General features: G+C 50.7%; 2 protein-coding genes across 2 annotated transcripts in view; one reads left to right on the top strand and one right to left on the bottom strand.

Moving 5' to 3' along the window:
- The window catches only part of spg11 (SPG11 vesicle trafficking associated, spatacsin), a 26,694-nt gene extending 3,596 nt beyond the window's left edge, over window positions 1-23,098 (bottom strand). Inside the window, exons 1-23 of the mRNA XM_084491108.1 lie at window positions 22,783-23,098; window positions 22,269-22,474; window positions 21,621-21,947; window positions 20,782-21,037; window positions 20,438-20,524; window positions 19,862-20,235; window positions 18,982-19,142; window positions 18,329-18,440; window positions 17,551-17,706; window positions 16,985-17,211; window positions 15,617-15,793; window positions 14,975-15,046; window positions 14,731-14,855; window positions 13,990-14,159; window positions 11,893-12,085; window positions 10,589-10,786; window positions 10,219-10,319; window positions 7,658-7,971; window positions 3,667-3,733; window positions 2,956-3,118; window positions 1,422-1,618; window positions 569-656; window positions 223-382 (exon numbers count right to left, since the gene is read on the bottom strand). Coding sequence (XP_084347234.1) covers window positions 223-382; window positions 569-656; window positions 1,422-1,618; window positions 2,956-3,118; window positions 3,667-3,733; window positions 7,658-7,971; window positions 10,219-10,319; window positions 10,589-10,786; window positions 11,893-12,085; window positions 13,990-14,159; window positions 14,731-14,855; window positions 14,975-15,046; window positions 15,617-15,793; window positions 16,985-17,211; window positions 17,551-17,706; window positions 18,329-18,440; window positions 18,982-19,142; window positions 19,862-20,235; window positions 20,438-20,524; window positions 20,782-21,037; window positions 21,621-21,947; window positions 22,269-22,474; window positions 22,783-22,994 — 4,143 coding nt within the window. The 5' untranslated portion in view covers window positions 22,995-23,098. The remainder of the gene's footprint in view (window positions 1-222; window positions 383-568; window positions 657-1,421; window positions 1,619-2,955; window positions 3,119-3,666; window positions 3,734-7,657; window positions 7,972-10,218; window positions 10,320-10,588; window positions 10,787-11,892; window positions 12,086-13,989; window positions 14,160-14,730; window positions 14,856-14,974; window positions 15,047-15,616; window positions 15,794-16,984; window positions 17,212-17,550; window positions 17,707-18,328; window positions 18,441-18,981; window positions 19,143-19,861; window positions 20,236-20,437; window positions 20,525-20,781; window positions 21,038-21,620; window positions 21,948-22,268; window positions 22,475-22,782) is intronic.
- Window positions 23,099-23,336: 238 nt separating this feature from the next.
- Window positions 23,337-25,134, top strand: ciao2a (cytosolic iron-sulfur assembly component 2A). The gene is made up of 5 exons (XM_084491109.1): window positions 23,337-23,573; window positions 23,691-23,855; window positions 24,022-24,071; window positions 24,151-24,196; window positions 24,640-25,134. Exons 1-5 carry the CDS (start codon window positions 23,540-23,542, stop codon window positions 24,738-24,740), a joined length of 396 nt encoding a protein of 131 aa, XP_084347235.1. The 5' UTR covers window positions 23,337-23,539; the 3' UTR covers window positions 24,741-25,134.
- The last annotated feature ends 491 nt before the right edge of the window (window positions 25,135-25,625 follow it).

Here is a 25,625-nt window from a genome sequence, read left to right as displayed (position 1 = left end):
GGGTTAAGGTTAAGGTTAAGGTACCTGGTCGGGTTACGGTTAAGGTACCTGGTCGGGTTAAGGTTAGGGTACCTGGTTGGGTTAAGGTTAAGGTTAAGGTACCTGGTCGGGTTAAGGTTAAGGTTAAGGTACCTGGTTGGGGTCGGGTTAAGGTTAAGGTTAAGGTACCTGGTTGGGTTAAGGTTAAGGTACCTGGTCGGGTTAAGGTTAAGGTTAAGGTACCTGGTTGGGGGGGAAGTTGTGCAGTTGGACAAACAGCAGGAAGTGGAGCCACTGTCCGTCAGCAGCACAGTGGGCGGGATAAACCGAGCTGAGAGCCAATGAGTGAAGCTGACAGAACTGGACTGGAACCGCCCACTCCTGGCCAGCCTCCATGGAAGACCTGGACACACACACACACACACACACACACACACACACACACACACACACACACACACACACACACACACACACACACACACACACACACACACACACACACACACACACACACACACATTAATACCAGTCCAGTCCGTCTCAGACTGGTCGACCAGCAGGGACTGGGATGGTACTGGGATGGTACCTTGGGATGCCTCTCTGCTCCAGGCTGTCAGTCACAGCTTCCTCCAGGTAACCAATCAGCTCTTGAGCTGCCCCTGGCTCCGCCTCCCCTAGCATGGGACCAAACGTTATTATATTAGAACCACGACTACGATATACTACTACATATACTATATATATACACAATTCTACATATACTACTACATATATACACAATTCTACATATACTACTACATATACTACTATATATATACACAATTCTACATATACTACTACATATACTACTATATATATACACAATTCTACATATACTACTACATATATCACTATATATACACTATATACTACTATATAGTACTATATATACACACCACTACATATACCACTATATACACACTACTACATATACCACTATATACACACTACTACATATACTACTATATAGTACTATATATACACACCACTACATATACCACTATATACACACTACTACATATACCACTATATACACACTACTACATATACTACTATATAGTACTATATATACACACCACTACATATACCACTATATACACACTACTACATATACCACTATATACACACACTACTACATATACTACTATATAGTACTATATATACACACCACTACATATACCACTATATATACACTACTACATATACTACTATATAGTACTATATATACACACCACTACATATACCACTATATACACACTACTACATATACTACTATATAGTACTATATATACACACCACTACATATACCACTATATACACACCACTACATATACCACTATATACACACTACTACACACACGTCTATGTATTTATTATGTGGGCCTGCGGTGTGTGGTTACCTAGCAGGTCCAGTCGGGGCCCCTGGCCCCTGGGGCCCCTGTGGGCCTGCAGCAGCCTCAGGGCGCGCAGGTCCACCCGGAGCCCCAGGCTGGGGGCCCCCAGCAGCTGGAGGAAGGCCAGGCAGGCTGCCGCCACGCTGGGCTGGCTGCAGGACAGCAGGGCCAGCCTGGAGGCCTGACGCAGGGCCTGCTGCACCCTGCACACAGCACGCACACACACACACACACACACACACACACACACACACACACACACACACACACACACACACACACACACACACACACACACACACACACACACACACACACACACACACACACACACACACGCGCGCACACGCGCACACGCACACACACGCACACGTCAGAGGAGATACCAGCGCCCCCTTTCCTCCCACCTCCCCCTAACTCCTCCCACCTCCTCCCACCTCCTCCTAACTCCTCCTACCTCCTCCTAACTCCTCCCACCTCCCCCCTAACTCCTCCCACCTCCCCCTAACTCCTCCCACCTCCCCCTAACTCCTCCTACCTCCCCCTAACTCGTCCCACCTCCCCCTAACTCCTCCCACCTCCCCCTAACTCCTCCTAACTCCCCCTAACTCGTCCCACCTCCCCCTAACTCCTCCCACCTCCCCCTAACTCCTCCCACCTCCCCCTAACTCCTCCCACCTCCCCCCTAACTCCTCCCACCTCCCCCCTAACTCCTCCTAACTCCTCCTACCTCCCCCTAACTCCCACCTCCTTCCACCTCCTCCCACCTCTTCCTAACTCCTCCCACCTCCTCCTAACTCCTCCCACCTCCCCCCTAACTCCTCCTACCTCCCCCTAACTCCCACCTCCTTCCACCTCCTCCCACCTCTTCCTAACTCCTCCCACCTCCTCCTAACTCCTCCCACCTCCTCCTAACTCCTCCCACCTCCCCCTAACTCCTCCCACCTCCCCCTACCTCCTCCCACCTCCACCTCCCCCTAACTCCTCCTCCCACCTCCTCCTACCTCCCCCTAACTCCTCCCACCTCCCCCTAACTCCTCCTACCTCCCCCCTAACTCCTCCCACCTCCCCCTAACTCGTCCCACCTCCCCCTAACTCCTCCCACCTCCTCCCACCTCCTCCTAACTCCTCCTCACTCCTCCTAACTCCTCCCACCTCCCCCTAACTCCTCCTAACTCCCCCTACCTCCTCCCACCTCCCCCTACCTCCCCCTAACTCCTCCCACCTCCCCCTAACTCCTCCCACCTCCCCCTAACTCCTCCCACCTCCCCCTAACTCCTCCCACCTCCCCCTAACTCCTCCCATGTCCTCCTAACTCCTAACTCCCCCTACCTCCTCCCACCTCCCCCTACCTCCCCCTAACTCCTCCCACCTCCCACCTAACTCCTCCCACCTCCCCCTAACTCCCCCCTAACTCCTCCTCACTCCTCCCACCTCCCCCCTAACTCCTCCCACCTCCCCCTAACTCCTCCCCCCTCCCCCCTAACTCCTCCCACCTCCCCCTAACTCCTCCCACCTCCACCTAACTCCTCCCACTCACGGGGGTGCGATGTGGGCGGAGCCGGCCAGGTCCTGCAGCAGGAAGCTGGCGTAGGCGTAGGAGGGCCGGCTGTGGCGCAGGAAGTAGAGGAAGTCCAGCCTCTCCAGCAGCGCCCAGCGGTCCACCAGCAGGGGGCTGGAGAAGTGGGGGGGCTCCGCCCACCCTGGACCAGAGGGGGGGGGTTAGTGTGTGAGGTGTGGGTGAGGGGTGCGCTGTGATTGGTCAGTGGTGTGAGGTGTGGGTGAGGGGTGCGCTGTGATTGGTCAGTGGTGTGAGGTGTGGTGTGAGGTGTGCGCTGTGATTGGTCAGTGGTGTGAGGTGTGGGTGAGGGGTGCGCTGTGATTGGTCAGTGGTGTGTGAGGTGTGGGTGAGGGGTGCGCTGTGATTGGTCAGTGGTGTGAGGTGTGGGTGAGGGGTGCGCTGTGATTGGTCAGTGGTGTGAGGTGTGGGTGAGGGGTGCGCTGTGATTGGTCAGTGGTGTGAGGTGTGGGTGAGGGGTGCGCTGTGATTGGTCAGTGGTGTGAGGTGTGGGTGAGGGGTGCGCTGTGATTGGTCAGTGGTGTGAGGTGTGGGTGAGGGGTGTGCTGTGATTGGTCAGTGGTGTGAGGTGTGGGTGAGGGGTGCGCTGTGATTGGTCAGTGTGTGATGTGTCGGTCAAAGATGGCCTGTGATTGGTCAGTGGTGTGAGGTGTGCGCTGTGATTGGCCGTACCGGCGGACAGCAGGGGGTTGGCGACCTGCCAGCCAAACAGCCGGGACTGATGGAGAGGATGAAGAGACTGGAGACAGAGGAGAACATCATCACCTGACCCCTACTGTATACCACCTGACCCCTACTGTATACCACCTGACCCCTACTGTACACCACCTGACCCCTACTGTATACCACCTAACCCCTACTGTATACCACCTAACCCCTACTGTATACCACCTGACCCCTACTGTATACCACCTGACCCCTACTGTATACCACCTAACCCCTACTGTATACCACCTAACCCCTACTGTATACCACCTGACCCCTACTGTATACCACCTGACCCCTACTGTATACCACCTACTGTATACCACCTAACCCCTACTGTATACCACCTAACCCCTACTGTATACCACCTAACCCCTACTGTATACCACCTGACCCCTACTGTATACCACCTAACCCTTACTGTATACCACCTAACCCCTACTGTATACCACCTGACCCCTACTGTATACCACCTAACCCCTACTGTATACCACCTACTGTATACCACCTGACCCCTACTGTATACCACCTAACCCCTACTGTATACCACCTGACCCCTACTGTATACCACCTGACCCCTACTGTATACCACCTGACCCCTACTGTATACCACCTGACCCTACTGTATACCACCTGACCCCTACTGTATACCACCTAACTCCTACTGTATACCACCTGACCCCTACTGTATACCACCTGACCCCTACTGTATACCACCTAACCCCTACTGTATACCACCTAACTCCTACTGTATACCACCTAACCCCTACTGTATACCACCTAACCCCTACTGTATACCACCTAACTCCTACTGTATACCACCTGACCCCTACTGTATACCACCTGACCCCTACTGTATACCACCTAACCCCTACTGTATACCACCTGACCCCTACTGTATACCACCTGACCCCTACTGTATACCACCTGACCCCTACTGTATACCACCTAACCCCTACTGTATACCACCTGACCCCTACTGTATACCACCTGACCCCTACTGTATATCAGAACCCCTACTGTATACCACCTGACCCCTACTGTATACCACCTAACCCCTACTGTATACCACCTAACCCCTACTGTATACCACCTAACTCCTACTGTATACCACCTGACCCCTACTGTATACCACCTGACCCCTACTGTATACCACCTGACCCCTACTGTATACCACCTACTGTATACCACCTGACCCCTACTGTATACCACCTGACCCCTACTGTATATCAGAACCACTACTGTATACCACCTAACTCCTACTGTATACCACCCCTACTGTATACCACCTGACCCCTACTGTATACCACCTAACTCCTACTGTATACCACCTACTGTATACCACCTAACCCCTACTGTATACCACCTGACCCCTACTGTATACCACCTAACTCCTACTGTATACCACCTACTGTATACCACCTAACCCCTACTGTATACCACCTGACCCCTACTGTATACCACCTAACCCCTACTGTATACCACCTACTGTATACCACCTAACCCCTACTGTATACCACCTAACCCCTACTGTATACCACCTAACCCCTACTGTATACCACCTGACCCCTACTGTATACCACCTAACCCCTACTGTATACCACCTGACCCCTACTGTATACCACCTGACCCCTACTGTATACCACCTAACCCCTACTGTATACCACCTAACCCCTACTGTATACCACCTGACCCCTACTGTATACCACCTGACCCCTACTGTATACCACCTAACCCCTACTGTATACCACCTAACCCCTACTGTATACCACCTAACCCCTACTGTATACCACCTAACCCCTACTGTATACCACCTGACCCCTACTGTATACCACCTAACCCCTACTGTATACCACCTAACCCTTACTGTATACCACCTGACCCCTACTGTATACCACCTGACCCCTACTGTATACCACCTAACCCCTACTGTATATCAGAACCACAACCATCTACACAACAGTAGTATCAGAGTATATATATCCTAGTATCATTGGTAATACAGTAGTATCAGAGTATATATACTATAGTATTATTGGTAATACAGTAGTATCAGAGTATATATACTATAGTATTATTGGTAATACAGTAGTATCAGAGTATATATACTATAGTATTATTGGTAATACAGTAGAATCAGAGTATATATACTATAGTATCATTGGTAATACAGTAGTATCAGAGTATATATACTATAGTATTATTGGTAATACAGTAGAATCAGAGTATATATACTATAGTATCATTAGTAATACAGTAGTATCAGAGTATATATACTATAGTATTATTGGTAATACAGTAGAATCAGAGTATATATACTATAGTATCATTGGTAATACAGTAGTATCAGAGTATATATACACTATAGTATTATTGGTAATACAGTAGAATCAGAGTATATATATTGTAGTATTATTGGTAATACAGTAGTATCAGAGTATATATACTATAGTATTATTGGTAATACAGTAGTATCAGAGTATATATACTATAGTATCATTGGTAATACAGTAGTATCAGAGTATATAGTATTATTGGTAATACAGTAGTATCAGAGTATATATATTGTAGTATTATTGTTAATACAGTAGTATCAGAGTATATATACTATAGTATTATTGTTAATACAGTAGTATCAGAGTATATATACTATAGTATTATTGGTAATACAGTAGTATCAGAGTATATATATTGTAGTATTATTGGTAACACAGTAGTATCAGAGTATATATATTGTAGTATTATTGTTAATACAGTAGTATCAGAGTATATATACTATAGTATTATTGGTAATACAGTAGTATCAGAGTATATATATTGTAGTATTATTGGTAATACAGTAGTATCAGAGTATATATACTATAGTATTATTGGTAATACAGTAGTATCAGAGTATATATATCCTAGTATTATTGGTAATACAGTAGTATCAGAGTATATAGTATTATTGGTAATACAGTAGTATCAGAGTATATATACTGTAGTATTATTGGTAATACAGTAGTATCAGAGTATATAGTATTATTGGTAATACAGTAGTATCAGAGTATATAGTATTATTGGTAATACAGTAGTATCAGAGTATATATACTGTAGTATTATTGGTAATACAGTAGTATCAGAGTATATAGTATTATTGGTAATACAGTAGTATCAGAGTATATAGTATTATTGGTAATACAGTAGTATCAGAGTATATATACTATAGTATTATTGGTAATACAGTAGTATCAGAGTATATAGTATTATTGGTAATACAGTAGTATCAGAGTATATATACTATAGTATTATTGGTAATACAGTAGTATCAGAGTATATAGTATTATTGGTAATACAGTAGTATCAGAGTATATATACTATAGTATTATTGGTAATACAGTAGTATCAGAGTATATATACTATAGTATTATTGGTAATACAGTAGTATCAGAGTATATAGTATTATTGGTAATACAGTAGTATCAGAGTATATAGTATTATTGGTAATACAGTAGTATCAGAGTATATATATTGTAGTATTATTGGTAATACAGTAGTATCAGAGTATATATATCCTAGTACTATTGCTAATACAGTAGTATCAGAGTATATATATCCTAGTATTACTGGTAATACAGTAGTATCAGAGTATATATACTGTAGTATTATTGGTAATACAGTAGTATCAGAGTATATATACTGTAGTATTATTGGTAATACAGTAGTATCAGAGTTTATATACTATAGTATTATTGGTAATACAGTAGTATCAGAGTATATAGTATTATTGGTAATACAGTAGTATCAGAGTATATATATATAGTATTATTGCTAATACAGTAGTATCAGAGTATATATATCCTAGTATCATTGGTAATACAGTAGTATCAGAGTATATAGTATTATTGGTAATACAGTAGTATCAGAGTATATAGTATTATTGGTAATACAGTAGTATCACAGTATGGTCTCTCAGTACCTGCAGTAGCTGGTAGATGGAGACGTCGGGGGGCCCCAGGCCGGCCCGCGGGCCCCCGGGGGGGAACAGGGCGGAGCGGAGCTTGGGGTAGGGCCCCAGGGCCATCTTCAGCAGCTGGTGGTCCAGGCTGGGGGCGGGGCGGCCGGGCCCCGGGGCCGCCGCCACCACGCCGTCCACGCCCCCCGGGGGGAACATGAGGGAGGCCAGCGCCACCACGCCGTGGCCCTCCAGGAGCAGGCTGCTGAGGGACGCCGGGCCCCCGGGGACCAGCACCTGGGCACTGGTCAGACTGGCCTGGAACAGCCTCTCTGGGTCTGGGGAGGAGGACACCTCCGTCAGCATCACCTAGAACTCTGAGGACACCTCCATCATCACCTGGAACCCTGAGAGGACCTCCATCATCACCTAGAACCCTGAGAGGACCTCCATCATCACCTAGAACCCTGAGAGGACCTCCATCATCACCTAGAACCCTGAGGACACCTCCATCATCACCTAGAACCCTGAGAGGACCTCCATCATCACCTAGAACCCTGAGAGGACCTCCATCAGCATCATCTAGAACCCTGAGAGGACCTCCATCATCATCACCTAGAACCCTGAGGACACCTCCATCATCACCTAGAACCCTGAGAGGACCTCCATCATCACCTAGAACCCTGAGAGGACCTCCATCATCACCTAGAACCCTGAGAGGACCTCCATCATCACCTAGAACCCTGAGAGGACCTCCATCATCACCTAGAACCCTGAGAGGACCTCCATCATCACCTAGAACCCTGAGAGGACCTCCATCATCACCTAGAACCCTGAGAGGACCTCCATCATCACCTAGAACCCTGAGAGGACCTCCATCATCACCTAGAACCCTGAGAGGACCTCCATCATCACCTAGAACCCTGAGGACACCTCCATCATCATCACCTAGAACCCTGAGAGGACCTCCACCATCACCTAGAACCCTGAGAGGACCTCCATCATCACCTAGAACCCTGAGGACACCTCCATCATCACCTAGAACCCTGAGAGGACCTCCATCATCACCTAGAACCCTGAGGACACCTCCATCATCATCACCTAGAACCCTGAGAGGACCTCCATCATGACCTAGAACCCTGAGAGGACCTCCATCATGACCTAGAACCCTGAGAGGACCTCCATCATGACCTAGAACCCTGAGAGGACCTCCATCATCTAGAACCCTGAGAGGACCTCCATCATCACCTAGAACCCTGAGAGGACCTCCATCATCACCTAGAACCCTGAGAGGACCTCCGTCATCACCTAGAACCCTGAGAGGACCTCCGTCATCACCTAGAACCCTGAGAGGACCTCCATCATCACCTAGAACCCTGAGAGGACCTCCATCATCACCTAGAACCCTGAGAGGACCTCCATCATCACCTAGAACCCTGAGAGGAGAACACCTCCATCATCACCTAGAACCCTGAGGACACCTCCATCATCATCTAGAACCCTGAGAGGACCTCCATCACCATCTAGAACCCTGAGGACACCTCCATCATCATCTAGAACCCTGAGAGGACCTCCATCATCATCACCTAGAACCCTGAGAGGACCTCCATCATCACCTAGAACCCTGAGAGGACCTCCATCATCATCTAGAACCCTGAGGACACCTCCATCATCACCCTGAGAGGACCTCCATCATCACCTAGAACCCTGAGAGGACCTCCATCATCATCACCTAGAACCCTGAGAGGACCTCCATCATCACCTAGAACCCTGAGAGGACCTCCATCATCACCTAGAACCCTGAGAGGACCTCCATCATCATCACCTAGAACCCTGAGAGGACCTCCATCATCACCTAGAACCCTGAGAGGACCTCCATCATCATCATCTAGAACCCTGAGAGGACCTCCATCATCACCTAGAACCCTGAGAGGAGAACACCTCCATCATCACCTAGAACCCTGAGAGGACCTCCATCATCATCTAGAACCCTGAGGACACCTCCATCATCATCACCTAGAACCCTGAGAGGACCTCCATCATCACCTAGAACCCTGAGAGGACCTCCATCATCACCTAGAACCCTGAGAGGACCTCCATCATCATCACCTAGAACCCTGAGAGGACCTCCATCATCACCTAGAACCCTGAGAGGACCTCCATCATCACCTAGAACCCTGAGGACACCTCCATCAGCATCATCTAGAACCCTGAGAGGACCTCCATCATCACCTAGAACCCTGAGAGGAGAACACCTCCATCATCACCTAGAACCCTGAGAGGACCTCCATCATCACCTAGAACCCTGAGAGGAGAACACCTCCATCATCTAGAACCCTGAGAGGACCTCCATCATCTAGAACCCTCTCAGGGTTCTAGATGATGGAGGTGATGATCTAGCGGGTCAGGAGCAGTCAGGGTGAGGCGTCTCGCTCAGGGACACCTCCACACTCCGCTAGGAGGAGCCGGGGATCCAACCAGCAACCTTCCGGTCACCAGCCGACCCGCTCTGCCTCCTGAGCTGCTGCCGCCCCTCTAGAACCCTGGTCACTAGGCATGGGTGCAGACAGGAAACAGGAAGTCACCTGACAGGTCCTGGGCGGCCTCCTGGACCCTCAGCATCATGTGGAACCAGGGGGGGTCCTGCTCCCGGTCCCCACGGCCCGGGAGGCCCCGCTGGGTCAGCCTGGACACACACACACACACACACACACACGACAATTATACACACAGAACTACACTCTGCTACCTTGTGGGCCGAGTGAACAAAGAGAGGGGGGGCCATGTCAGGGCAGCCTCCTGAGATCAGTACAAATGAAAAGCGGTGCGGGGCCCCGGACTTAGGGCCCCACTACAGCTGAGGGCCCCATCCCGTTGGTGTGCTACCCATGACTGGGCCCCACAAACCCACATCTGTGAGGACACACACACACACACACACACACACACACACACCTGTGATGCTGCAGATAGGTGTAAAGGAGGTATTGCAGGTTGTTGTTCAGACAGTGGTTGATAAAGTGGGCGTGGAGCTCTGGGCCAATCGGGGGTTGGTATCGGGGAGAAGGGGCGGAGTCACACATCACTCCGCCCACCTGGACCAGTCGACACATCAGCAGATCAAGCTCCTCCCCCTCTGCAAAGATCCCCTTCCTAGAGAGACACAGCACAGCTTAGTACTGGGGTTAGTACTGCAGTAGTACCAGGGTTAGTACTGCAGTAGTACTTCAGTCGTACAATAGTACTGCAATAGTACTAGGGTTAGTACTGCAGTAGTACCAGGGTTAGTACTGCAGTAGTACTTCAGTAGTACAATAGTACTGCAATAGTACTAGGGTTAGTACTGCAGTAGTACTACAGTAGATTTGACTGTACTAGGATTAGTACTGCAGTAGTACTACAGTAGATTTGACTGTACTAAGATTAGTACTGCAGTAGTACTACAGTAGATTTGACTGTACTAGGGTTAGTACTGCAGTAGTACTGGGGTTAGTACTACAGTAGTACTACAGTAGTACTGGGGTTAGTACTACAGTAGTACTGGGGTTAGTACTGCAGCAGTACTGCAGTAGTACCAGAGTCAGTACTGCAGTAGTACTAGGGTTAGTACTGCAGTAGTACCAGGGTCAGTACTGCAGTAGTACTAGGGTCAGTACTGCAGCAGTACTGCAGTAGTACTAGGGTTAGTACTGCAGTAGTACTACAGTAGTACTAGGGTCAGTACTGCAGTAGTACTAGGGTCAGTACTGCAGTAGTACCAGGGTCAGTACTGCAGTAGTACCAGGGTCAGTACTGCAGTAGTATCAGGGTAGCGCTGCAGTAGTACTAGGGTCAGTACTGCAGTAGTACCAGGGTCAGTACTGCAGCAGTACTGCAGTAGTACCAGGGTCAGTACTGCAGTAGTACTAGGGTTAGTACTGCAGTAGTACCAGGGTCAGTACTGCAGTAGTACTGCAGTAGTACCAGGGTCAGTACTGCAGTAGTACTGCAGTAGTACCAGGGTCAGTACTGCAGTAGTACCAGGGTCAGTACTGCAGTAGTACTAGGGTCAGTACTGCAGTAGTACTAGGGTCAGTACTGCAGTAGTACTAGGGTCAGTACTGCAGTAGTACTGGGGTCAGTACTGCAGTAGTACTGCAGTAGTACCAGGGTCAGTACTGCAGCAGTACTGGGGTCAGTACTGCAGTAGTACCAGGGTCAGTACTGCAGTAGTACCAGGGTCAGTACTGCAGTAGTACCAGGGTAGCGCTGCGCTGTACCTGGCCAGCAGGTTGAGCAGCTGCTCGGTGGCGTGGCGGCAGCAGGCCGTGTGGCCCCTGACCAGCTGCGGTGTGACGGCCGGCCAGCGGGGGGCGCTGTCCTCTGGGCTCTGGATCCAGCGGCTCAGGCGCTGCTGGTCGTGGAGGGCGGTCAGGTGGCCCCACAGGGTCTCGGCGTCGCAGGAGCCCACCGCTACGAAGACGACAACAACGACGACAACAATCAGCCTGGAGCCCTCCCCCCTACTAGCAGCATGCTAGCTGAGACTGTCCCCCCCATAGATATATACAGAACACTAGATACATAGATAAATACAGAACACTAGATACATAGATATATACAGAACACTAGATACATAGATATATACAGAACACTAGATACATAGATATATACAGAACACTAGATACATAAATACAGAACACTAGATACATAGATATATACAGAACACTAGATACATAAATACAGAACACTAGATACATAGATATATACAGAACACTAGATACATAGATATATACAGAACACTAGATACATAGATATATACAGAACACTAGATACATAGATATATACAGAACACTAGATACATAGATATATACAGAACACTAGATACATAGATATATACAGAACACTAGATACATAGATATATACAGAACACTAGATACATAGATATATACAGAACACTAGATACATAGATATATACAGAACACGAGACGTCTCACGGCGGAGTCTAGAACGTCCGCACTGGCGGCCATCTTACCCCAGTCAGCTGGCTCACCCATAACGTTGTGCTGGTGGTGGTACATGTACTTTTTGAATAACCATAAAGTGCTCCATTTTCAACCGATTTTCAAACGGTTTGGTTTCTTGCAAACTACTACTATTTGTAAAGGGAAATCTTGTACCTATTTTAGATTATTATATCTATGCAGTGTCATAACTACATCTCTGACGTTTATAACAAACCAAAAATCGGTTGAAAATTTATGGTATGAAAAGTTATGGTTATTTAAAAAGTACACCAACACAATGTTATGGGTGAGCAGCTGACTGTGGCAAGATGGCCGCCAGTGCGGACGTTCGACTCCATTGGCCGGCAGCGCGGACCAGACGTCTAGTGTTCTATATATATCTATGGTCCCACCTACACAGGCTAGCATGATGCGGAATGTTTCGAAGGTCTGATACGATAGCCCCCGTTAGCGTTATCCCCCGTTAGCGGTAGCACTGGTCAGTGTTAGCCCCCGTTAGCGTTAGTCCCCATTAGCGGTAGCACTGGTCAGTGTTAGCCCCCGTTAGCATTAGCCCCTGTTAGCAGTAGCCCCCGTTAGCGGTAGCCCCCGTTAGCGGTAGCACTGGTCAGTGTTAGCCCCCGTTAGCGTTAGCCCCCGTTAGCGGTAGCACTGGTGAGTGTTAGCCCCCGTTAGCGGTAGCACTGGTCAGTATTAGCCCCCGTTAGCGTTAGCCCCCGTTAGCGGTAGCACTGGTCAGTATTTGCCCCCGTTAGCATTAGCCCCCGTTAGCGGTAGCACTGGTCAGTATTATCCCCCGTTAGCGGTAGCAGTGGTCAGTGTTAGCCCCCGTTAGCATTAGCCCCCGTTAGCGGTAGCACTGGTCAGCGTTAGCCCCCGTTAGCGGTAGCACTGGTCAGTGTTAGCCCCTGTTAGCGTTAGCCCCCGTTAGCATTAGCCCCCGTTAGCGGTAGCACTGGTCAGCGTTAGCCCCCGTTAGCGGTAGCACTGGTCAGCGTTAGCCCCTGTCAGCGTTAGCCCCGTTAGCGGTAGCACTGGTCAGCGTTAGCCCCCGTTAGCATTAGCCCCCGTTAGCGGTAGCACTGGTCAGCGTTAGCCCCCGTTAGCGGTAGCACTGGTCAGCGTTAGCCCCTGTTAGCATTAGCCCCCGTTAACGGTAGCACTGCTCAGCGTTAGCCCCCGTTAGCATTAGCCCCCGTTAGCGGTAGCACTGGTCAGTGTTAGCCCCTGTCAGCGGTAGCACTGGTCAGCGTTAGCCCCCGTTAGCGTGGGCGTGTGGGTGTGAGGCGTAGCAGCAGAGAATGGAGCCTCAGGATGGGCCTCAGCGCCCCTAGTGGTGAGCGGCCGTACCGTCGTCCTGCAGGCGGGACAGCCGCACGGCGCCCAGGGCCCCGGGGCTCCAGCGTCGGACCCAGTCCAGCCGCAGCCCGCTCCACAGGCCGGCTCCCCCCGGGACGCGGCCCGGGTCCGGGTCCAGAACGGGGTCCTGCTGCGGGTCTGACCGGGCCAACTCCAGAACCCTGGACCAAGAACACAACGCTGAACCAGGACCCCTGGACCAGGAACACAACCCTGGACCAGGACCCCTGGACCAGGAACACAACCCTGGACCAGGAACACAACCCTGGACCAGGACCCCTGGACCATGACCACAACCCTGGACCAGGACCCCTGGACCAGGAACACAACCCTGGACCAGGAACACAACCCTGAACACAACCCTGGACCAGGACCCCTGGACCAGGAACACAACCCTGGGGAGGAGAGAGGAGGAGGAGGAGAGAGGAGGAGGAGGAGGAGGAGGAGGAGGAGGAGGAGGAGGAGAGAGGAGGAGGAGGAGGAGGAGAGAGGAGGAGGAGGAGAAGAGGAGAGAGGAGGAGAGGAGGAGAAGAGGAGAGAGGAGAAGGAGGAGGAGGAGAGAGGAGGAGGAGGAGAGAGGAGGAGAGAGGAGGAGAGAGGAGGAGGAGGAGAAGAGGAGAGAGGAGGAGGAGGAGGGAGGAGAGAGGAGGAGGAGGAGGAGGAGAGGAGGAGAGAGGAGGAGGAGGAGAGAGGAGAGAGGAGGAGGAGGAGGAGAGAGGAGGAGGTCCGTACCTCAGAGAGGTCTGGGGAGGAGGTGTCAGTCTGGCGGTGGCCCCCAGCTCCTCCACCTCCCTGAAGAACCTCACGCTCTGCGCCTCCTCCTGGGAGAAACGCTGCTTCCTGGTCAGCTCCTCCACCTGCCAATCACACACAGGCCCCGCCCCCACACACACAAGCAGATTGACACAAACCCAGAGCCAATAGGAACAAAAGGGGGCAGGAACCGGAGGGAGGATTGGTTCTGATTGGTCCTCACCACAAAGTCCCGGAGCTCCTTCTGGTCGGTGTAGAGACACACGCTGTGGAGAACCTCGTCGACGTGGAAACCCTGCACACACACACACACACGCACGCACACGCACACACACACACACACACACACGCGCGCGCGCGCGCACACACACACACACACGCACACACGCGCACACACACACACACACACACACACACACACACATTCAACATGCATCGCAACCACACACACACGCGCATCTCAAACACACACGCACATCGCAACCACACACACACACACACACACACACGCACACACATTGCAACCACACACATATTCAGCATGCATCGCAACCACACACACACACACACACACACACACACACACACACACACACGCATCTCAAACACACACACACACACACACACAAAAACAAACCGCAACCATGCGCACACACACACACACACACACACACACACACACACACACACACACACACACACACACACACACACACACACACACACACACACACACACACACACACACACACACACACACACACACACAGAGGAACAACCATTAGACACACAGTTGCTAGAGCACATGGCGCTCGTTGGTGATGTTTCCATGGATACGGCGTGCGTGCGTGCGGGGGCGGGGCACCATGTTCCTGAAGAGGGTGGCGGCGCGGGGCAGCTGCCTCTGAGCCAGGCAGCGGAAGGCGTGCTGCAGGCCCCGCCGCCGCAGCTCGGCCAGCGTCCGCTCCGGTCTGCTCTGGGAGCGCAGGAAGGCCTGGAGGCAGGGTAGCCTGCCGCCCAGCACGGCCCGACGCACCGCCTCCTGGAGACACACACGTTATACACACACGTTATAGACACACACACGTTATACACACACGTTATAGACACACACACGTTATAGACATACACACGTTATAGACACACACGTTATACACACACGTTATAGACACACGTTATAGACACACACACGTTATAGACACACACACACGTTATAGACACACACATTATACACACACACGTTATAGACACACATTATAGACACACACACACACACATTATACACACACGTTATAGACACACGTTATACACACACATTATAGACACAAACATACACATTATAGACACACACACACACACACACGTTATAGACACAAACACGTTATAGACACACACACACACACATTATAGACACACACACACACACACACACACACGTTATAGACACACACACACACACATTATAGACACACACACACACACACACACACACACGTTATAGACACACACACATACACACACACATTATAGACACACACACATTATAGACACACACACACACACACGTTATAGACACACACACGTTATAGACACACACACGTTATAGACACAAACACGTTATAGACACACACACACACACGTTAGACACACACACATTATAGACACACACACACACACACACACACATTATACACACACATTATAGACACACGTTATAGACACACACACACACACACACACACACACACACACACACACACACACGTTATAGACACACGCATTATAGACACACACACGTTATAGACACACACACACACACACACACACACACACACACACACACGTTATAGACACACACATTATAGACACACAGACACACACGTTATAGACACACACACATTATAGACACACACACACACACACACACACGTCATAGACACACACACACACACACACTATAGACACACACACACACACACACACACACACACACACACGTTATAGACACACATTATAGACACACACATACACATTATAGACACACACACACATATTATAGACACACACACACACGTTATAGACACACACACACACACACACACACACACACACACCAAGAGGCACAGACAAACAGACACACACACACACACACACACACACACACAGCCTCATTGTGGTGGTGGGGGGGGGCTGTGTGCAGTGGGATTGTGTGTGTGTGTGTGTGTGGGTTCACCTCGGTGGAGAGATGCTCCCATCTCTGGCGCTGTTGTGGCTCTGATTGGCTGTCAGCGGTCAGGTGGTCGGGCGCGCCCGGCTCTGATTGGCTGTCGGCGGTCAGGTGGTCGGGCGCGGCCGGCTCTGATTGGCTGGCGGCCCAGGGGAACGCCCTCATCAGGGCCCACAGCTGGAAGACGTAGCGGTTCAGGATGGAGACGCAGCTCTGCAGCTCCGCGTCAAACTCTGAGGACAGACCATAATACTGCTGCCTGTCACCATAACAACGTGTGTGTACGTGTGTGTGTGCGTGTGTGCGTGTGTGCGTGTGCGTGCGTGTGCGTGCCTGTGTGCGTGCGTGCGTGTGCGTGCGTGCGTGCGTGTGTGCGTGTGCGTGTGCGTGTGTGCGTGTGTGCGTGTGTGTGCGTGCGCGTGTGCGTGCGTGTGTGTGTGTGTGTGTGTGTGCGTGCCTGTGTGTGTGTGTGTGTGTGTGTGTGTGTGTGTGTGTGTGTGCGAGTGCGTGTGTGTGTGTGTATGTGTGTGCGTGCGTGCGTGCGTGTGTGTGTGTGTGTGCGTGCGCCTCACCGTGCGTGCTGCAGCAGGCCGTCCTGAGCTGGCTCTGGAGGAAGCTGAGCGTGGTCCTCAGCAGCTGCTCAGAGAACGCTCTGGACTGCAGCTCCGCCAGGCCGTCTCTGACCGAGCCGCACAGCAGGTCCAGGGCGGGGCACACCTCCTGGACACCTGGGGCCACGGCAACGACACGTCACCATGACGACACAGCACCATGACCACACAGCACCATGACGACACAGCACCATGACGACACCACATCACCATGACCACACATCACCATGACGACACATCACCATGACCACACATCACCACATCACCATGACGACACATCACCATGACCACACATCACCATGACGACACATCACCATGACCACACATCACCATGACCACACATCACCATGACGACACATCACCATGACAACACATCACCATGACCACACATCACCATGACCACACATCACCATGACAACACATCACCATGACCACACATCACCATGACAACACATCACCATGACCACACATCACCATGACCACACATCACCATGACAACACATCACCATGACCACACATCACCATGACAACACATCACCATGACCACACATCACCATGACGACACATCACCATGACGACACGTCACCATGACGACACATCACCATGACGACACATCACCATGACGACACAGCACCATGACCACACATCACATCACCATGACGACACCACATCACCATGACGACACCACATCACCATGACAACAGCCCAGCCCTGAGGGCGTGGCAGCGGGGCTCCTTACGGGCCAGCAGGGCGCCCCGGGGGTCCGGGGGGAGACCGCTGGGGGACAGCAGCTCCTCTTTGCTCTTCAGGAACAGATCCACCGTGTCCAGCTGCCGGTTCTTCAGCCCCGCCTGCGGAGCACAAGGAGGAGAACCTCAGGGTCTGCTCCTCAGACACCAGGAGGAGGAGAGCCTCAGGGTCTGCTCCTCAGACACCAGGAGGAGGAGAGCCTCAGGGTCTGCTCCTCAAACACCAGGAGGAGAACCTCAGGGTCTGCTCCTCAGACACCAGGAGGAGGAGAGCCTGAGGGTCTGCTCCTCAGACACCAGGAGGAGGAGAGCCTGAGGGTCTGCTCCTCAGACACCAGGAGGAGGAGAGCCTGAGGGTCTGCTCCTCAGACACCAGGAGGAGGAGAGCCTCAGGGTCTGCTCCTCAGACACCAGGAGGAGGAGAGCCTGAGGGTCTGCTCCTCAGACACCAGGAGGAGGAGGAGAGCCTGAGGGTCTGCTCCTCAGACACCAGGAGGAGAGCCTGAGGGTCTGCTCCTCAGACACCAGGAGGAGAGCCTGAGGGTCTGCTCCTCAGACACCAGGAGGCCGTGTTCATGGAGCTCTGCACACAGCCCTGTGGGTGTGTGTGTGTGTGTGTGTTTCTGTGTGAGCGCCCCCTAACCTGCAGGGCGTGCATGGGGATGGAGCAGCGGCCCCAGGAGTTCAGGTGGCACAGGGCGTCCACCGTCGCCGCCTTCCCGAACACCATCAGCCTGCCGAGCAGCCGCTGCCGGTCCACGTCAAACATCACCTGGGAGAGACCGCCGCCGGACCCCGGACCCCCTGGAGGGAGGAAGACTGACTTAGGACCCTCTGGACGGAGTTAAACTGACTTAGGACCCCCTGGACAGAGTTAAACTGACTTAGGACCCCCTGGACAGAGTTAAACTGACTTAGGACCCTCTGGACAGAGTTAAACTGACTTAGGACCCTTTGAATAGAGTTAAACTGACTTAGGACCCTCTGGATAGAGTTAAACTGACTTAGGACCCTCTGGATAGAGTTAAACTGACTTAGGACCCCCTGGATAGAGTTAAACTGACTTAGGACCCTCTGGATAGAGTTAAACTGACTTAGGACCCCCTGGACAGAGTTAAACTGACTTAGGACCCTCTGGACAGAGTTAAACTGACTTAGGACCCTCTGGACAGAGTTAAACTGACTTAGGACCCTTTGAATAGAGTTAAACTGACTTAGGACCCTCTGGATAGAGTTAAACTGACTTAGGACCCTCTGGATAGAGTTAAACTGACTTAGGACCCCCTGGATAGAGTTAAACTGACTTAGGACCCTCTGGATAGAGTTAAACTGACTTAGGACCCCCTGGACAGAGTTAAACTGACTTAGGACCCCCTTTACAGAGTTAAACTGACTTAGGACCCTCTGGAGGGAGGAATACTGACATAGTACACCCTGGATAGTTAAACTAAACTTTATGTTACTCACTCTGATTTAAAGCTCTATGTTACTCACTCTGATTTAAAGCTCTTTATGTTACTCACTCTTGATTAGAAGCGCAGTGTGTTGCGGTCCTTTCCACTCCACCGCCGTAGATGCTGACTCACACTGGTGGTAGCTCACAGCCTGGGACTCCAAATCCCACAATGCCACGCTGCTCTGGCCGTCGTCAGGGGATACAAAGGTAACCAGGGCAGAAAACTGGGATACGGAAAGCAGAGAAGCGACGGAGGAAGCAGGGACCGAGAAAGGGGCGGTGGCACCCCCCGGAGGCACTCTGCTGGAAGACAGCCGGGCCTGGGAGAGAGCCATGCGGGACGCCACCTGCGGCAGACCGGAGAACCAGGGGGTGTGGCCCCGGGAGGGGGCGGGGCCCTGGGCGGCGCTGTACAGCCGGGCCAAACGCGCTCCCCAAGAGCTGTGGGTCGGAACAGAACGGGGTCAGAACAGAACCGGGTAGGAGCCAACGTCAATGTCGGACCAAACTGGTGAAATAAAATAAAATAATGTACAACTTGGAAGTGAAGAGCAACCGTCAGGATTGTACCAAAGAATTCTCCGTAACAATAAGGACGGTTCGGAGGCATGGCGGGTATCCACCACATGTTAGCCCTGCTCACCGGTCGCTGTGGAGGGAGCTGGGGGTCCGCTCAGGGGTCTTCAGGCTCCCAGGGGCCTCCGCTCCCAGCAGGTGGTCTGGGCGGGTCCTGGGGGGGGGGGGGGCAGCCAGTTGGATCAGGTCTGCAGTGTGTGTCACAGCTTCACAATATCCAACGCCTTCACGTGTACCAACTATCAAACTACTATGTGTTGTACACATTACATTTATATGATATAGATTACCTATGTTATGATACCTCGTTCTCATAAGATGTCTTCATTTTAAGAAAATAAGCCCATCCCTACTAACTAACCCCCTGTAACTAACTAAACGAACTAAACTACCCAAACCAAGCGCTCCTACCTGAAGTAGTGGTTGAGGTCCACTGCCACCGCCGTGTGGGCGGGGCTTAGAGCGACAGCGGTGCTCAGGTCAGCTGACACACGGAGCTGACTGAAGGAGGAGGGGGAGGAGGGGGGGGAGTGGGGGGAGGGGGAGGAGGGGGGGGAGAAGGGGGAGAAGGGGGAGGGGGAGGAGGGTTCTTCCTCCCCGAGGGAGCCCAGGTAGGAGGGCAGGTCGACTGTCGCCAGCAGGCTGCCGGCCGTGATGTCATAACCACCTGGTGTCTGGTTAAAGAACCCAGGTTACACTACGACTAACCCAGGTTACACTACCACTAAGCCAGGTTACACTACCACTAACCCAGGTTACACTACCACTAACCCAGGTTACACTACCACTAAGCCAGGTTACACAACGACTAACCCAGGTTACACTACCACTAACCCAGGTTACACTACGACTAACCCAGGTTACACTACGACTAACCCAGGTTACACAACGACTAACCCAGGTTACACTACCACTAACCCAGGTTACACTACCACTAACCCAGGTTACACTACGACTAACCCAGGTTACACTACCACTAACCCAGGTTACACAACGACTAACCCAGGTTACACTACCACTAACCCAGGTTACACTACCACTAACCCAGGTTACACTACCACTAACCCAGGTTACACTACGACTAACCCAGGTTACACTACCACTAACCCAGGTTACACTACGACTAACCAAGGTCTAATACTTACATTAGACTTACAGTGATAGTAATACATCATATATAGTATATCAAACCATGTGGTAGTACTAGTACTAGTTACTAACGACTAGTAAATCATGTGAGTGAAGGATACAGATCAGTCCACTCCTGCAGAGGAGGAACAGAACTCCTGCAGACAGACAGGACGAGGACACCTCCTCCTGCTCCTCCCCCTGAGCCAGGAGGGAGCAGGAGGAGACCATCTGCACCTCCTCCTCCTCCTTCTCCACCTCCTGACTCTCCTCCAGGTCCTGGCTCCCCTCTGGGTCCCGGGCCTCCTCCCCGCCCCGCTCCTCCTGCCTCCAGCGCAGCGTGAGGAGCAGGGAGGCGTTGAGCAGGAGGACGCAGCAGGAGTCCTGGAAGCTGAGCAGCCTCAGACTCAGGAGCCTGGAGACGCCTGGAGAGACGCCTGGAGAGACGCCTGGAGAAAGGGTTTTAATGAGGTTATAAATGGATTTCAATGTGTCTCGCTGGATCATCAGATTATCAGATCATCAGTGAATAATGACAACACTAACATCATAGTGATTAATGATAACACTAACATCATAGTGAATAATGAGGTAACACTGTATATATATATATATATATATATATATATATACACACACAGTATATACTATATATAGAATATAACACTGAACATGCTACATGCAGTCCTGTGTGAGTCATCCTAGTGATTAATTGATAATTAATTGATTAATTGATAATTGATTAATTGAAGTCTGTCCTCCACACTCACTGGTCCCGCTGTCCTCGGCCATCGCCAGCAGGCGCTGGGCGGGGCACTCGGACACACACACCAGGCCGACGCCGTCAGCGGGCCCCGTCACCACCGTCACCAGACGCACGTCTCGGCTGTCTGTGACCGCGAGCAGCCTGGATGGGCCACCTCCTCCTCCTCCTCCTCCTCCTCCTCCTCCAGGGGTAACCTCCTCCCAGGCAAAACTAATCAACACGACACAACACAACTAGATTAGGAAAAGTTGGCTCCGTTTACACACGTCAATGTAATACAATGTATATCCAACAAACTGTGCTTATATATATATATATATGTGTGTGTGTGTGTTGCTTTGTGCAAAATAGCAAGACAACAATATTCAGAGACGCATTTGTGTGGTAGAATCACACAAAGTATGCTTCACATTCAGGGTCGGGTAATATTATTATTCTACTCGGTAGAACCAAATCCTAGACGACCAACACAACCATGAGCGTAAACAGGACGTCAGAGACAAGCCGCTAATAGTTACTCTGAGTAGGACCCCTCCAGCGTGGCGGAGCCCCCCGGGGCCTCCTCGCCGACGGCAGCCAGGTCCCCGACGGTCAGCCCGCCCCGGGGCCCCAGGTGGCCCAGCAGGGCGCCGCCGGGCCCCAGGGCCACCCGGTCCCCGGGCCCGACCCGGCCCAGCAGCGGGTGCCCCGGGACCAGCAGCACCTCCAGGCCGCTGCTCTGCTGCGACATGGCGGCTATGATGAGAGGATGAGAACACGCAGGAACACCGGAGCTACTGGGTTAACTTAAGTGGGGTTCGATATATGGTCCTCTCTCTCTCCTGACTGGAACAACCGTGGAGCTGCATGTCAACACACTGATCACATGATGCGGTGGATGTCACATGACGGGGGGGGTCAGCTGATCCAGGCCGGCTAATCGAAAAGTGTCTGAATAATGTATTAAATAGTTCGAAAATCCTCGACGAGACCCAAACGGGACTCGTCTTATGCTTTATTTACGTTACACGTTATAGACCAAACCCTCACAACGCTACGGTTGTCGTCGCGAAGTTAGCTTCTGTCCTCGACTGTTTTGGTCTGGAGCGGAACTGAAACCAAGGAGAACCCGATCAGATAATGTTCTCTGGATAACGTTCACTTAAGTTACGGTTCTCTAAGAGATAACGTTCTCTGGATGATGTTCTAGTTCGCTTTGACTGGTTCTGCTGGTAAACTGCAATGGCTGCAATGTCCGGACTCAGTGGGACCGAGAAGAACGATGACCTTTAGACCATGAGCATGGAGGAGAAAGAGTTGGAGATCTACGGTGAGTTAGTACTGTGTAGACCACCTCGCGGTCACCGTGGAGGTACACACACGCACACACACACACACACACGGCAGTCTGCTCATGAAGTCAACCCCCCCCCCCTCATCCCCTCAGACGTGATCCGGTCCATCCGGGACCCGGAGAAGCCCAGCACCCTGGAGGAGCTGGACGTGGTGTCGGAGAGCTGCGTGGAGGTCCGCCCGCTGCCGCACGACGAGTACCTCATCATCATCAAGTTCTCCCCCACCGTCCCCCACTGCTCTCTGGCCACCCTCATTGGTACAGCCCCCCCTTAACCCCCTAACCCCCTAACCCCGACCCCGGGACGAGACCTCACCGACCCCCTGTCTGTGTGTCTGTGTCTGTGTGTGTGTGTGTGTGTGTGTGTGTGTGTGTGTGTGTGTGTGATGGTCTAACTGGGTGGTTCATGTTGTGTTTTTCGCAGGTCTGTGCTTACAAGTCAAACTGCAGCGCTGCTTACCTTTCAAACACAAGGTATGACCTCATACCCATATCACCTCTAGTCGTGGTTATGTCAGTCATGGTTATGTTGTTAAGATGTCGATGTTTTCAGCTGGAGATCTATGTCTCTGAAGGAACCCACTCCACCGAGGAAGACAGTGAGTGGCGTCTGTCTGTCTGTCTGTCTGTCTGTCTGTGTGTGTGTGTGTGTGTGTGTGTGTGTGTGTGTGTGTATCTTACTTACTCTAGTCAACTCTCTGGTTAACTGTCCAGTTATGTATAGTTAACTCTAGTTCTCTGTCTAGTTAACTCTTGTTCTCTGCCTAGTTAACTCCAGTTCTCTGTCTAGTTAACTCTAGTTCTCTGTCTAGTTAACTCTTGTTCTCTCTAGTTAACTCTAGTTCTCTGTCTAGTTAACTCTAGTTCTGTCTAGTTAACTCTTGTTCTGTCTAGTTAACTCTAGTTAACTCTTGTTCTCTGTCTAGTTAACTCTAGTTCTCTATCTAGTTAACTCTTGTTCTGTCTAGTTAACTCTAGTTCTCTATCTAGTTAACTCTTGTTCTGTCTAGTTAACTCTAGTTAACTCTAGTTCTCTGTCTAGTTAACAAACAGATCAACGATAAGGAGCGGGTCGCCGCGGCGATGGAGAACCCCGACCTGAGAGAGATTGTGGAGCAGTGTGTGACGGAACCAGACGACTAACACACACACACACACACACACACACACACACACACACACACACACACACACACACACACACACAGAATCAGGATCTTAGAAACATTCTTTATATTTGTTTATGATGTCTACACATTAAAACATTCTGGTGTAGAAGCTGTTTGTGTGTTTCATTGTTCAGTAACACGATGTTCTGCATTATCTCTAATTTAAATGTGATCTAAAATGGAGGCTGGAGGAAGAGGCTCTTGGGACTCGGAGGAAGCCATCTTGGACTTTTACCTACTTTACATTGAGGGCATTTAGCAGACGCCTTCCAAAGCGACTTACAATAAGTACATTTACATCCCTGTAGTTTATTGTGAAAATCATTTCTTTGCTGTAACTTTTTGAATAAACATTCTAATAACCCAAATCGACCCTGCTTATTCAATTCATTTAAATGTGACACAAAAATCTGAGAGGCAGAGGGGGGCCACTCATTTGCTTTTGTTCCGATACCGTCTATCCATATTCTGTATTGTATATTCGTTAATCCTTACTTCTTCAGATGACTGTTTATGGAGAATGATTCATGTAGACGTGTGTATTCATGGGGAACTGATCCATGTGGACTTGGGGAACTGATCCATGTATTTATGGCGAACTGATCCATGTAGACGTGTGTATTTATGGCGAACTGATCCATGTAGACGTGTGTATTTATGGAGAACTGATCCATGTAGACGTGTGTATTTATGGAGAACTGATCCATGTAGACGTGTGTATTTATGGCGAACTGATCCATGTAGACGTGTGTATTTAGAGCCGCTGCCAACGCAGCTATGAACCCGGGGCGGTTCATGGCAGGTCAGCACCCTGTATACAAAGAAACAATCTATATAAATGACATGGCCATTTAATAAA

The sequence above is a fragment of the Micromesistius poutassou genome (genome assembly GCF_964030765.1).
Source record: "Micromesistius poutassou genome assembly, contig: SCAFFOLD_274, whole genome shotgun sequence".
Classification (NCBI taxonomy): Eukaryota; Metazoa; Chordata; class Actinopteri; order Gadiformes; family Gadidae; genus Micromesistius; species Micromesistius poutassou.
This window is presented reverse-complemented; position numbering and strand designations above follow the sequence as displayed.

Excerpts from the sequence above, each read along its gene's own strand:
- ciao2a (XM_084491109.1), top strand. The coding sequence starts at position 23,540 with ATGAGCATGGAGGAGAAAGAGTTGGAGATCTACG. Across the intron at positions 24,072-24,150 it reads GCTTACCTTTCAAACACAAG|CTGGAGATCTATGTCTCTGA; the intron begins GTATGACCTCAT and ends CGATGTTTTCAG. Across the intron at positions 24,197-24,639 it reads CCACTCCACCGAGGAAGACA|TTAACAAACAGATCAACGAT; the intron begins GTGAGTGGCGTC and ends TTCTCTGTCTAG.